This window comes from Theropithecus gelada, chromosome 2 (genome assembly GCF_003255815.1).
Source record: "Theropithecus gelada isolate Dixy chromosome 2, Tgel_1.0, whole genome shotgun sequence".
NCBI lineage: Eukaryota > Metazoa > Chordata > Mammalia > Primates > Cercopithecidae > Theropithecus > Theropithecus gelada.
Window position 1 is genome coordinate 122964550 of NC_037669.1, and position 14733 is coordinate 122979282.

Below are 14733 nucleotides of genomic sequence, written 5' to 3' on the forward strand. Positions count from 1 at the left end.
GGCTGATGGTGAACCTGACTGGTTCTTTTGTGGACCCTTTTATAAATTCTTTGGAGGGTCCCTCCCTTCTCTGTTTCTGTGCTTCTCTAGTCTGTTTTCCTTGACGTGGGAGGAGGAAGAAGATACAGCTCCTGTTTCATCCCAGTGGTATGCTGCTGAGGTCTCCTTATGGATCCAGACAGCCTTAATTCAGATGCAGATCATGTTGACTTTGTAGTCCTTAGGGAATATTTAGGAGAAAATACGCTTCTAGGGTCTGAGAGAGAAGCCAGAGGTGGAAGTATAGATGGAGGGGTAACTGCTGTGCAGATGATGATTGAAAGTCATGAGATTGAACAGGGTTGCCCAGGAAGACAGGAAAAAAAAAATCTCAAACAGACACTTGCATTTAGGAGGCCTAGAAGGAAAGGGAGCAGGCAAAGAAGGAGGAAGCATCATTCAGAGTACTGGCTTTAGAAAAGGGCAGGCTGGATGGGAGTCAGCCCAGAATTATGCCTATTAGTATGTCTGTTCTTTACCTGGAAAGGGGAACTTAAAATACAGATGTTTTTATTTAAATTGTGTAAGGACTCTACACCATTTTCTTCCTGTTGTAGAAATTGATGTTAATTTTACTTTTAAATTTCTAATTCTTTGAAGACAAAAACTTTAACTCTTTTTTTTCCAGTTGTTTATGAACACAGATCAAGATTAGAGAAATCCTTGCAAAAGGAAAGACTTGAACATAAAAAAGCAAAAGAAGGTAAGTAAATAAATACTTCGTGCTCTGTTTTTCCAGTACTCTTCTTTGACGTATCATATACTTGGTTTACTATTTTTTTTTTTTTTTTGGCTAAGATATTTCTCAAATCAACCCAAAGTCAGATAGGTGGACAGAGAAAAACATGTCAAGTAATATGTTATGCATTGTGCAATAATCCTTATACAGGATTGGATTTAGAATATTCTATTCAGTTTATGCCACCATGTGATAGCTCATATATTGGTTATACTTATTATTTCAGGAATAACATAATTTTTCATCTGAGTATTAAACAGGTCTATTACTTACACCTGGAACTTCTGTCCACAGATATCCAGGGGGCGGGGGGCGGGGGAAATTAACAGCATGCATTGTCCAGAATATGACAAATTTTATACACACACGCATGTATGTATACCATAATGAATTGATGCCATTGTCCATTATATTTTAAGTTATGCACCTGTTTTTTACCTTGTGAAAGTTTTTATTGACACATCACTTGATTCAGTTTGAAAGTTAACATTTAGGTCAGCCACTAGGCAATGCTGTCAGTTTTTAATCAGAATTTTTCCATAAAACACAGGCCTTATACAGCTGATGATTTGAAGTTATCTGCATTCTGATATTTATTTATTCATGTTTTATGATACGTCTTGAAATTTAAGTGAAGTATTCTGTCTGCCTACCTTGGTGGGAAGGAAGAGGATAGCAGAGGAGGGGCAGTATTGGTTAGGACCTTTTACTTGGATTGAGCCTGTGTGAAGAATAGAAATTCAACATCATTAAAATGTTTTGATAAGGTTTGGATTCTCCTTGTCTTCAAATGCAGAGTGATTTTATAGAGCCATCTAGTGGATAATAAAGTTTTCAAAGCATTAAAGATGGCTTGGCTGGCTTGATGTCTGTTTTCAGGAACTGAATGATTTTAGTGTGCCATCTAGTGGATAGCGATAAATCACCTCTGTCTTCAGATGTGCTCCATTTTTTCCCTCCTAAATTTCAAGGAGAGTTATCACAGAGATATTTTAAAAGCACTTTTAATCTATTGGCTATAATTTGGATTTTGTGGATGCAAGATTTACAGCTGTAAGGTAAAGAGGAAGATGTATGTTTTTTGCAATTCTTTCTAAACCAGTGAGAGCCAAAATAAAGTATGTAAATCACCAAGTAGATTGTTTTAAACCTAAAACACTTTTGCAAGCCTGAGTAAAATTTGCCTTTATTTCTTTAGATGTTTAGAATCTGTATAGTGAATTATCACTGTTTTTTTCCATCTTGTATTTTCTAGATTTTCTTGTTTATAAGTTAGAAGCACAAGAAACGTTAAATAAAGGAAGGGTAAGTTTTGGGGGTTTTTTGTTGTTTTCCTTAATTTGTTTTCATAAAACTTGAAAGAGAGAGAAATATAGTTGCAAACTCTTTTACTTTGTTGATCCTTGGGGTTATCGGACTGACATACTTTTTATTTATTTGTATTTTTTGGCTGACTTTAAAAATTGTTTTAAAACTTACCTTTACTTATCACATTATTGATAATAGGGATAAACTGGGATTAACCTTAATGTTCAACTATAAAAAGAAGATTATTTCATTTATTTGCAGTCTCTCTTTTTTATAGAATATAAGATTTATTTCAGTTTGCCTTCACATGTGTAGCATCCAACACAGGACCTGGCCTAGAGTTTGCGTTTAAGAACGTTTGTGGAATGGGTGAAGGGATGAATGATATTGGCATTTAAAAATATTTTAAAGTCCAAATTAACTGGGTAAAAGATAGTCTTTTTCTTACTCTGAGAAAAGTATATAAGCATTAATTGAAAAACATTGATATTTTGGGGTATTAAAACTAAGAAGAAGCCAAGCGAGTTGGCTCACTTCTGTAATCCCGAAACTTTGGGAGGCTGAGGAAGGGGATTGCCTGAGATCAGGAGTTTGAGACCAGCCTGTGCAAAATAGCAAGACTTCAAAGTACAAAATATTAGTTGGACGTGATGGTACACATGCCTCTATTCCCAGCTACTTGAGAGCTGAGGCAGAAGATCACTTGAGCTTAGGAGTTTAAAACTTCAATGAGCTACGATCCCACCACTGTACTCCAGCCTGGGCAACAGGCCAGACCCTATCTCAAAATAAAAAAACTGAGAAGAGTCACTTCCTTTGGTAGCCCAGGAGGCCATCAGCTTTCAACTCTTACTTGCTTTTAAAAGCACTAACCAAAACTGTGTGCACTTGTAATTTCCTTACAAATTAAAGCAGTAAAGTGAGGTAGCAAAAATGCAGTTCATTTTAGAAGTTATAAAAATATGAAAAAATGGCATGAGTGTATACTTGTGCTGGCAGGGTAAAGTGAGGGATATGGTACCTAAACATAAACAACATAGCATAGGGAGGGAAAACAATCAGGTGTCTTTTGCATACTGACTGGTTATGGCTACCCAGGACTATCGGGTCCATATGTGAAGATGCCCTTCAGGAACACAAAGATATACTCCTAGAACCTGGAGCTCAGGACATGTAGTTAAGCCAGAGACTTAGGCTCAAGTTTCAATCCTAGGTCTGCTACTTGATGAAATGTTTGCTCTTGGCGGGTTCCTAATCTTTACTCAGTTTCTCACTCTGTAAAATAGAGCCTCACTGGGGTAAAATCATGTATGTAGAATTTCTTACCCGCTGAAGTTCAGGGTAAGACAGTGCCTTTTCTCTTCCCCCTTAAAGGCATGCTCAGCTTGTGAGGCCCACTCCTCATTGGTTTATTTCTTCTTCCCTCTTACCTCAAGCACCCAGCACATATAGTAGCCCTGCGCGGTGACTCGGTGACTCTGTGTCTCAGGACAAGTTTGTGTGTCTGGGCTCCAGTTCTTCTGAATATGAAAGTGGAAGGAAATCATCTCTAAGGGCTCTGTCAAGCTACCGTTTTATGATTTCATATCCTGCTTTTTTATTCTAAAATCTAGCAAACTAAGGGGAATGTTAAAACTTCATTTCTCTGTTAAATCGATGGCTCCAGCGACATCTTGGTTCAAGTGTAGAATTCATTTTACTGTAGGCAAGTGAAATAAATGAAGTTATATTTTAAAGTACTTTAAGCTGTGTTTAACAAGAGAGCCATATTTATCTTTGTGCTTTCTTTTTTTTTATTTACAGCAAGATTCCAATAGCAGGTACAGTGCACTGAATGTCCAACATCAGATGTTGAAAGTGAGTAATCTAAAGTTGTTATTTATGAATAAAAGAAAGGATTAACTAATACTTGAACTGACTATTGGCCTTTAAAGTGATTAAAGATAAAGTTTACAGAAGTTGATTTGTATTGTAATGTGGCATATTAAAATCATATTTGGCTAAAAATTGTATATAGTTGTAATGGCTCATCATATTTATCACTCGATTACGTAGAACATTTTAAAATTATTACATATTTTCTTATAAATCAGGCTCTCGGTTACCTCATTTTCAATTTTCTTCTTCTCTCTATCCATTAGGGTTTTATGTTCATTTACTTTCTCACAGTGGTTTTCCTTAGACATTTTCTTTTATCTTACACAGACTGGAGGCTGTAGAACTATTAAAATGCTTCCTTTTTGTTACTAATATTTAATAAATGTCCTTTTACTTACCACGGGAACATAATTTATTATTTAAAGATTCTCCTTCCTTGGTCCTTGAGTAAAACTCATTATTGTGTGTCAGGAAGAGAATCATTGTTTCTGTCAAGCTGGAAGAGACAGGCAGCGTGCAGTTATGCCCTTCGCAGCATGCAGATCATGCCAGCATCTCCACCCCACCATGCCTCCGCCTCGCTCTCTGTTTGCTCTTATCTTTCCCTCTAATATCGGTAGGGCATGCACTTTTTATTGAAACCGGAATCTTTTCTTATTATCAAGAGAGCAGTAAATGAATTAAAGCAAAGCATGCTTTCACATTAAGCACTTGGAGACTGTAGCGTTTATCTGGATCATGATTACATTGTAGGATTATAATCAGAAATAAGGTAAATAAAAGTCAATTCTCTAAACAGTTGATTACTATTTCCAAAGGGAAAAGTCTCATTTACTCTCTCTCTTTTAAACTGAGTTACCAGAAAGGCTGAAATACCAAAGAAGAAAAATTAAAGGCATTGCTGGGAAAACATCAGATCAAAAGAGGAAATCCATAATACCCAGGGAGGGATAATTTTGCCATTAGCCTTACCTTGTTTCCACAGTAATTTTTGTCCCTGGGAATTTTCCCACATTTTTCCCTTTTCCATCTCTCATGCTAACTTCTTAAAAATTAAGAGGAAAATTATCTTTGGCTGTGATCCCAACTGTTCATTTGAAATCCAGGGTAAATGGAGGGAAGCTGCACAAATTAAAGCAACTTGAGAAAAACGAAGCCTATTTCTTCATTTGTTCATGCTTTCTTGCTTTCATTTGTTTTTGTTTACTGTGCTGTCAAGAAATAAACTCTCATATACTTCAGAGAATGTATATTTCTACTCAAGTTTTCATCTTTGCAGAGCCAACACGAGGAGCTAAAGAAACAGCACAGTGACTTGGAAGAGGAACATCGCAAACAAGGGGAAGACTTCAGTAGAACATTTAATGACCATAAGCAAAAATACTTGCAGCTGCAGCAAGAAAAAGAACAAGAACTTTCTAAGCTAAAAGGTATTTGGAAATCTAATTAGCTAGTTTATCTCTACATAAGTACTGATATTAATGTTTCAGTGCAACTGTAGACTGTTGTTTTGAGTGGTGATTGATATACATTTATCATGTGGTCCTTTATCAGCCACTTTTTCTTTGTAACATTTCACATGTGTCTTCATCTATTTGGGTTTGTTTAGGGAAACAGAATAGACTATGTAGTGTATTCTGTTATATCGTAGATTATTCTGTTGTATCTCAGTGGGGCACGTGGCCCTGTTGAGTAAGACAATTTTTCTCTTAACTGAGTTGTGAGACATATAGCATCTCTGATCCTTACCCACTAAATGCTATAATGTTTCTCAGTTACTGCCACAATCAAAACTTGCTCCATATATTTCCAAAAATCTCCAAGGGAGCAGAGACTTACTGTTGATTGCCAATAGTAACTGAAAAAAGCTCAGGTTCTACAGTCAGACTGCACAGGTGAATCTTGGCTTCTTTACTAGCTGTGTGACCATGGGTTAGGTTGTGTGACAACTGTGGGCTTCATTGTCTTACCTGTAAAACTGGGATAATCATAAAAATATCAACCTTGTGGAACTGGTGTGAGAAATAATTTACATAAAGCATCTAGAATCGTTGCTCATAAATTTGCTACCCATCAACATCTGTGTCAGATATTTTCATAGTAATATGGAACAAAATATATCACTTTTCTGAGTGCATGTGAGTCCTGGAGAAAGAAACCAGTGCATTCTACAATGAAATATTTAGGTGAACTCCAGATTAATCACAAGACACACGTCGTCTTCCCCACTTTCTACTGGGCACGGTGGCTCACGCCCGTAATCCTAGCACTTAGGCGGGCAGATCACTTGAGGTCAGGAGTTAAAGACCAGCCTGGCCAACATGACAAAACTCCGTCTCTACTAAAAATACAAAAATTAGCCAGGCATGGTGGCGCATGCCTGTAATCTCAGCTATTTGGGAGGCCAAGGCAGGAGAATTCGTTTGAACCCAGGAGATGGAGGTTCTTTCAGTGAGCCAAGATTGCACTAAAATTAAATACATTGCTGGGGCATTGCACTGCACTCTGACCTGGGCGACAGAGAGAGACTGTCAAAAAAAAAAAAAAAAAAAAAAAAAAAGGGTGCTAAATGAGTTAAAAGTGAGATAATTGGTTTTCAGAGGCGTATGGTGCATGCAAAAACAGTGGTCACGTCCAAATAATGTTTGTAGTTTAGTTCATTGTAGTGACCCAGTTTCCTGGTTTTGGTAATGTACTATATTTATATAAGATGTCATCATGATGGGAAGCTGGGTGTTGAGTCCTTAGGACCACTCTATACGTTTTTTGCACGTTTCTCTATAAGCATTTCAAAAGAAGTAAGTTACAACAAAAAGACATGCAGGAGTTAGTCATGAGGCAGTACTACAAAGGGTTAAGGGTCTATGCTTTCTGATTATTTTTATGTATCTTTAAAATTTTAAATTACTTTAAAAAATTTGACTGAAATGCTGAAGGTTTGTTTTTAATTTGTGAAGAGATTCAAATCTGAATACACCCACCCATTACATTTTATTCCTAAGGGTTTGCTTATTAACTTAAACATCTCATATTTAATTCCTAGGTAACGAAAATTCCTTATCTTTTGTCTGTAATGCAGAAGTTACTTAAAAGCATTTAAAGTACTGAACCAGAATGGATTGAGATGTCCAGATAAAAACATGCTACATCCCAATACAATTTTTGTTGATTTTGAATATTATGTTGTCTGAGTTCAAAGTAAATTCTAAAATAAGTTATAGGTGGCTTTAGATATGAAAATAATAGAAACAGAATCCTGGAAGTTTCAAGACTTTATGTGTGATCCTTCTTTTTCTAAAATAGAAACTGTATACAATTTGAGAGAAGAGAATAGACAACTAAGGAAAGCACACCAAGACATACATGCACAGCTTCAAGATGTCAAGGTAAAAGCCAAACGTTTCAGTATTTAGTGTTTGTCTGCTGTACTTGGTAGAATGACTTTAAAAGTCATTCCCTAATTGGCCTGCTTTACAAATCCACGTTGTTGTTGTGGGCTTTGCATTAACTAGAGTGTACCTAATATTTTTACCACTTCAGCATTGTAAGCTAAAAGATGTTCTGAAAATCTAAATGTTCTCATTAATACTGAAATTATTATCATGCTAAATAGTTACATTTTAATAAGCTTTTTATTTATAAAAGTTTACTAATAATGAGAGGTTTGTTTCTTTGGTTTTGATTTAATTATAAATAAATAATTATGGTATTTGGGTAGCACATTTTAGATTTTGGAATACTACATAAAGTGTGGTGTTCTCTCTACAATGATTTTTAAACTTAACACATGCTACTACAACAACAAATAAATAAGCAAGTAACGTTTGGGTAGCCATATCACGATCAGCCAAAGAAGAATTTGTCATAGAATGTTAAAGCTCAACATGTAAAATTCTTTTTTGTGTAGCAACAACATAAGAATTTACTCTCGGAGCATGAACAACTTGTAGTGACTTTGGAAGACCACAAGAGTGCACTAGCTGCTGCACAGGTTAGAAGGGTAGCAGCCTCTGTGGGTTCTTTTTACAAGTCTGCTTAACATTTCTCAATTCCTTTATGCATGTAGTCTCTTACAAGCCAATCTTCAGTGAGTTCCTTAGGACAGAGCTATCCTAATCCTGAGAACCATGCATGCTTTCAAAGTTCAGTTAATAAAACATTAAATAAACTTTTGATTATTTTTTGCACTGGTTGTGCAGTACATTTATGATCATTTCTTTTCACTCCAGTCCCTACGTGCAGTCGTCTCATACTTGTTTAAATCACAGAAATGATCTCACATATATGGTCTTTTGCAACTATCTGATCTGTGTTGACTCTTGGTGTTGTATCTGTAGGATTTTATGCTGCTAGCTACCGAAATAAACTGTTGTCAGACTTTTTCTTCTGTGTCTGCCTTGCTCCCAGCATTCTAGCCTGCACACCCTCCTTTTGGAACGAGGCTTATGTGTTGTCGGTCAAATTACAGAAAAGAAGAAGAGTCAACAGAGAAGGAAAAACAAGAGTCATAAGCTCCATTTGTTCAAACCTAGAACAGCCCCCTGGCACAAGGCGGGCCCTCCATATATATTTACTGAATGAACAGGGGAACAAATACAAGTGTTGGAGAGCTTATTAAAGCCATTTCATGCTAAGTGTTATGCGGCTTTCTAGTAGAAGCAAGGAAACAGGAATGGCTAGTTTAGTTGCTGCTGTAAACTAGATCTTCACTTTTATTCCTACTGGAGGAATTATGATAAAAGAGCAAAGGTAAACTATCTGTGCTCATCAGGAAACCCATGTTGGTTTTCTTGTCTTTATAAAATTATTAAAAGGTACAATTTTCTGTCCCTGACCCATCTCAGAGGCTGTAGCATCTGTGTTTGTGAGATTCCTTTTCTAGACAGTCATTGATTAGGTATCTCCTCCTAACCTGTAGTTGTGTAGTGATTTTTTTACATGTGTATAAATGAAATTGACATCAGGGATCATTTCATTTCACATCTTTTTTATAAAAAATTTTGTCAAGTGTTATTTTATATAGGCTGTTCTTCTTACTATAAATGTGACAAACTGATTTGAGTGCTCTGTGTGCTGTAATGGCCATGAATGTTAGACTGAGCAACAATTTGAAAATCCATAAAAAGATAAGTAAAATCATTTATTTGATGACCAAAACCAAATTCTGGAGTAGCACCCTGACAATATTACTGACAGGGTTTTATAATAGAAAAAAAAAATTTGGCCGGGCACGGTGGCTCATGCGTGTAATCCCAGCACTTTGGGAGGCTGAGGCGGGCAGATCACCTGAGGTCAGGAGTTTGAGACCAGCCTGGCCAACATGGTGAAACCCCGTCTCTACTAAAAATACAAAAATTAGCCAGGCATGGTGGTGTGCGCCTGTAATCTCAGCTACCCAGGAGGCTGAGACAGAGTCACTGGAACCCAGCGGGGCAGAGGCTGCAGTGAGCCGAGATTGCGCCACTGTGCTCCAGCCTGGGTGACAGAGCAAGACTCCATCTCAAAAAAAAAAAAAAAAAATTCCTTTGTAACTTAACCTATGGTTATAATATTCTATTTATTGACATATCTGTTTTTGGGAGAATGCTGAAGGTTTGTCCTGCCTTAAAAAAAGGTGTCAGAACTAGGTGCAATCCTTAATTAGAGTCATATGTGTTAGTCACTTGGGACTGCTATAACAAAACACCCTAGACTGGTTGGCTTATAAACTGTGGAAATGTATTTCTCACAGTTCTGGAGGCTGGAAGTCCTAGATCAGGGTGCCAGCATGGTCAGACTCTGGTGAGGGCCCTCTTCTTCCAGGTTGCAGACTGTTGAATTCTCCTTGTACCTTCACATGGCAGAAAGTAGACCAAGAAAACTCTCCTGGATCCCTTTACAAGGGCTCTAATCCCATTCTGGAGGGCTTCACCCTTGTGACCTCATTACCTCCCAAAGGCCCTGCCTCCTGATCCATCACATTGGAGCTTTGGATTTTAACATATGAATTTTGAGAGGACACAAACATTCCGTCTGTAACACCGTATTAAGACTTACCCCAAATCTCCTTAAAAAAACAAATGCTGTTTCAGGCACCTGCATTTCTCATGTAAATCATCTTAGGAGATTCTGCCTTGACAACTTGATTTTTAAATGTAGTTGAGCATTTTATTTAATCCTCACAACCTTGTGAGTTATATAATATTGTACCCTTTTATAACTAAATAAACTGAGATGAAAAGGGAAGTAAAGTAGCGGCCCAAAATCAATGACCAGAACCGAGGCTGAAGTTCAGGTTATCCTGACTTTGAAATCACGCTCAACTCTTAAGTGGTATTTTTTGAGACTTCCTGCATCACAGGTACCTGGGCTTTGCCCTAGACCTGTTGAATTATAATTTCAAGAGTAGGGGACCAGGAGCCTACATTTTTAATATGGTCCCTAATTGTGCAACACACAATTACTGCCTTCAAAGATTATGTATCTAGGAGAAAGAAGGAGTAGAATTAAGTTTTGTGTATTGCTCCATATTTATCTTAAAATATTAAAAGCATTGCTATGTGGATGTCATTTATTTTTTACCACGAAAGTTGGTTTGCAAATATTTAGATTTCTCAGATAAAAGCCATTGCTAGTCATATGGTGCAGTTTTGTACAAAATTATTAAAAGGCAGTGCCCTGGGAATTATTTAGCAAGCAGACTTCATTACCCTAGTGTACATTAGAAAAAAGCAAAAAAGCACCTCTGTCAGGGTGGAAGAGCAGTGTGCCATGCTGCATAGCCATGGCAGCAGGAATGCTGGTGGGTTCTGGCCCCACTCACCTGCTGTGCCCCGCACACTGAGGAGGTGGCCCTGTCTGGGAAGCTTGTTGAGAAAAAGACTTCTGTGTTCTCTGCGTGTGTTTATATGCCTGTTTACACACATGATATTTGTTTTCAGGATAACAGTATTGGTGTATAAATGAGCAAAGTATACACAGTGTCTCTTGATTTTGTTAATTAATTTATTTTTTTCTAATTTTCTAGCTCCTTGTATTAAAAATATTACACAGATATCCACACATCCCACCCCATATACACACAGATGCAGCTGTATGAGCAGATTCTAGTCCTATACCTATGTTAGTACCTTTGTCACTTTAGAAGAAAAGATCATTCAGAATCGAGGATAAAAATCCAGTCTGTATCACAGCTGTGCCACTGTTTTCCAGAAACCACTGAGCACAGTGTAGGAAACATTCTGGCAAATAAGGGATTCTATCTGAGCACGAATTAACTGAGGGGGAAAATGGTGGCCTGAGTAATTTATACGTGTGTGTGTGTGTGTGTGTGTGTGTATGTGTGTGGTTGTATTTAAAATTTATTTTAAACCTATGACTCCTTTCTACTGAAAGATTTTACTCAGATCATATTGGTAAAAAGTATCTGCACTTGTATTTTTATTATTGTGTGAGTTTTTAATGGATTTTTTAATATGATAAAACATCACATGGCGGTCTTTTAATAGTGATATTTATATTAGTAAGTTATTTACAAAAGTTCTGACTTCAGTGTAGTATGGGAAACTAACATCTGTCTTAGACATTTTTTCTGTTTCCTTCAGCTCTATTTCTAATTTGCATGTGCTCAAAAATGATTAACATGCCCAAGTAAGAATAGTTAATGCATGGAAACAATCTGCCTGTTTTTCTAACTTGTATTTAGGTACAATATTTTTGTCTAGTTTTACAGTGTACCCAAATGCCCATCTATGAATGGGCATTCATAGAGTCCCTCCTCAAATTGTGCAATTTGTATCCAATTGTGCAATTTATATGCAGACTCAAGTTGCAGAATATAAACAACTGAAAGATACTCTGAATAGGATTCCAAGCCTTCGAAAACCTGATCCAGCAGAACAGCAAAATGTGACCCAGGTGGCACATTCTCCACAAGGTTACAACACAGCAAGGGAGAAGCCAACCCGAGAGGTACAGGAGGTAAGAGGCATGAACTGGTAATCTATGGTTAGGTCACTTTCTCTGTCAAGCTGCCAAGAGGGGACCTGCTCTTAATATTGCCAGCTTTTCTCAGAGAGCAGTAGTTCTCAAATTTTGGTGTATACCAGAATCGTCAGTAGGGCTTGATACAACACAGATTACTGGGCCCCAGGCCCAGAGTTTCTGATTTAGTTAATTTGGAGTGAGGCCTAAAGATTTGCATTTCTAACTGATTCAGCTGGTCTGAGTAGCACACTTTGAGAACTGCTGCTAGTGTTTTCTTTTTTTTTTTTTTTTTTTTTTTTACCCCTAGATGGAGTCTTGTTGCATCGCGTAGGCTGGAGTGCAGTGGTGCAATCTTGGCTCACTGCAACTTGTGCCTCCCAGGTTCAAGCAGTTCTCCCTGCCTCAGCCTCCTGAGTAGCTGGGATTACAGGCGCCCACCACCATACCTGGCTAATTTTTGTATTTTTAGTAGAGATGGGGTTTTGCCATGTTGGCCAGGCTGGTCTTGAACTCCTGACCTCAGGTGATCTGCCTGCCTCGGCCTCCCAAAGTGCTGGGATTACAGGTGTGAGCCACCGCGCCCGGCCACTGCTAGTATTTTCTGAGAAAGACTTTAATGTCTTTGTCTTTATTCATGTAGGTTTATTTGTCTTCAAGGAGCTGTAGTATCTGAGTTTTTCAAGGTTGGGGATTTTGAGGGGGTTAAGGTGAGAAGGTTAAATGATCATGAGGATTTTATGTGATAGTCAACCCGCTCAAATATTAAAGTTAGTAATATATTTGAACTTGGAGCAGTGCTAGGTCTACACAGAGCATGTCAAAATTTGAATTAAATGACCTGTTTGACACTCCTCCAGTATGAGTGCTAGTCAAGTATTACACTTTTTTATATTCTTGTTCTTTATAAAAATTAAGCCTTACTTAAGAATATCTCATAACTGAGACATCAGAAGTAGTTACCATTATCATTAATTTCTACAAATTTTTTTTTCAATCATCTATAATAAAAAAAAGGCAAATATGATTATCTTTCTGACAAAGTGGTTGTTTTTAAATTTTTTAAGTTCAGGGGTGCGTGAGCAGATTTGTTATGTAGGTAAACTGTCATGGGAGTTTGTTGTAAAGATTATTTTATCACCCAGCTATTTAGCCTAGTACCCATTAATTATATTCCTGTTCCTCTCCCTCCACCCTCTGATAGACCCTCCAACCTCTGATAGTATTCCATGGTGTATATGTATCACATTTTTCTTTATTGAAGTCTATAATTGGTGGGCATTTAGGTTGATTCCATGTCTTTACTGCTGTGAATAGTGTTGCAATGGACATACACATGCATGTGTCTTTATAGTAGAGTGATTTCTATTCCTCTGGGCATATACCCAGTAATGGGATTGCTGAGTCAAATGGTATTTATATCTTTAGGTCTTGGAGCAGTCTCCACACTGTCTTTCATGATGGTTGAACTAATTTACACTCCCACCAACAGTGTATTAGCACTCCTTTTTCTTCATAACCTTGCCAGAATCTGTTATTTTTGACTTTTTAATAATAGCTCTTCTGATTGGTGTGAGATAATATCTCATTGTGGTTTTGATTTGCATTTCTCTAATGATCAGTGATGTTGAACTTTTTTTTTTTCATATGATTATTGGCCACATATATGTTTGTGTTAGTCCGTTTTCATGCTGCTGATAAAGACATACCTGAGACTGGGTAATTTAAGAAAGAAAGAAGTTTAATTGGACTTACAGTTCCATGTGACTGGGGAAGCCTCACAATCATGGTGGAAAGCAAGGAGGAGCAAGTCCCATCTTACATGGATGGCAGCAGGCAGAGAGAGCGAGCTTGTGCAGGGTAACTCCTCTTTTTAAAATGGTCAGATCTCGTGAGACTTATTCACTATTGCGAGAGCAGCATGGGAAAGACGTGACCCTATTGACTGAGTTACCTCCAACCGGGTTCCTCCCACAACATGTGGGAATTCAAGATGAGATTTGGGTGGGGACACAGCCAAACCATATCAGTGTCTTCTTTTGAAAAGTGTCTGTTCATGTCCTTGGCTCACAAAGTGGTTTCTAACATTAAAGAGAAGACTGAGAAAACTTTCCACCAAGTTATGGTAATAATTAAATTGATGTTCAGGGTATTCCTTCAACAGACAGGTTCAATATCCTCATGGACTCTTGTTCTTTCTCAGGCTCTTATGTTAATGACTAAAGAAAGCGTGACCAGATCACTGGCCTGGTAGTTGGTTCTATTCTCTGCTCTTGTCAGACTACCAGTTTACTGGATTAATCTTCCAGTGACTCAGAGCTTCAGTTTTTCCAACTCTGAGATGGAGATAGAAGTTATCTGCAGTAACCTTCCTTGCTAGGATCTTGTGAAGATAAATGACAAGTGTTTGAAAGTACTTAGAGCTCTTTAGAGAAATATTTTTCTGTAAAGCTGGGACAGTATTAAGTCAAACTTGCCAGATATGTGAGGATGTCGCTAGAATGTGCAACTCCAGTTGTCCTCAAATGTCTGAGAAAGGACTTTTCTCCCCAGTTTATTAATACAGTCCAGTGTCTCACATTTGATAATTATATCTCTGCTAATTTAAGAATAGGGTTTCACCATTTGTTTCAATTTTGGGAGAGCAATCTGACCAAAGAAGGTTTTTTTTTTTTTTTTTTTTTTCCCCCCGATCCTGAAGGTTAAAGAGAAAAAAAAAAAGAGTGACATTTGTTTCTGTTGATACTTTATTCTCTTTCTTCCTCACTTTCTAGGTAGTGCAAATCATATAGAGATCGCTGAAACTT

The 14733-nt window shown here is 37.4% G+C and overlaps 1 protein-coding gene across 2 annotated transcripts in view; it reads left to right on the top strand.

Annotated features, from left to right (window-relative positions):
- GOLIM4 (golgi integral membrane protein 4) overlaps positions 1 to 14733 on the top strand; it is a 78919-nt gene that overhangs the window by 45301 nt on the left and 18885 nt on the right. Inside the window, exons 2-8 of one of the 2 annotated variants that reach the window (XM_025377689.1) lie at positions 668 to 742; positions 2034 to 2083; positions 3890 to 3943; positions 5244 to 5394; positions 7268 to 7350; positions 7872 to 7955; positions 11765 to 11923. In XM_025377689.1, coding sequence (XP_025233474.1) covers positions 668 to 742; positions 2034 to 2083; positions 3890 to 3943; positions 5244 to 5394; positions 7268 to 7350; positions 7872 to 7955; positions 11765 to 11923 — 656 coding nt within the window. The remainder of the gene's footprint in view (positions 1 to 667; positions 743 to 2033; positions 2084 to 3889; positions 3944 to 5243; positions 5395 to 7267; positions 7351 to 7871; positions 7956 to 11764; positions 11924 to 14733) is intronic. The other variant, XM_025377690.1, reaches the window with a different exon arrangement.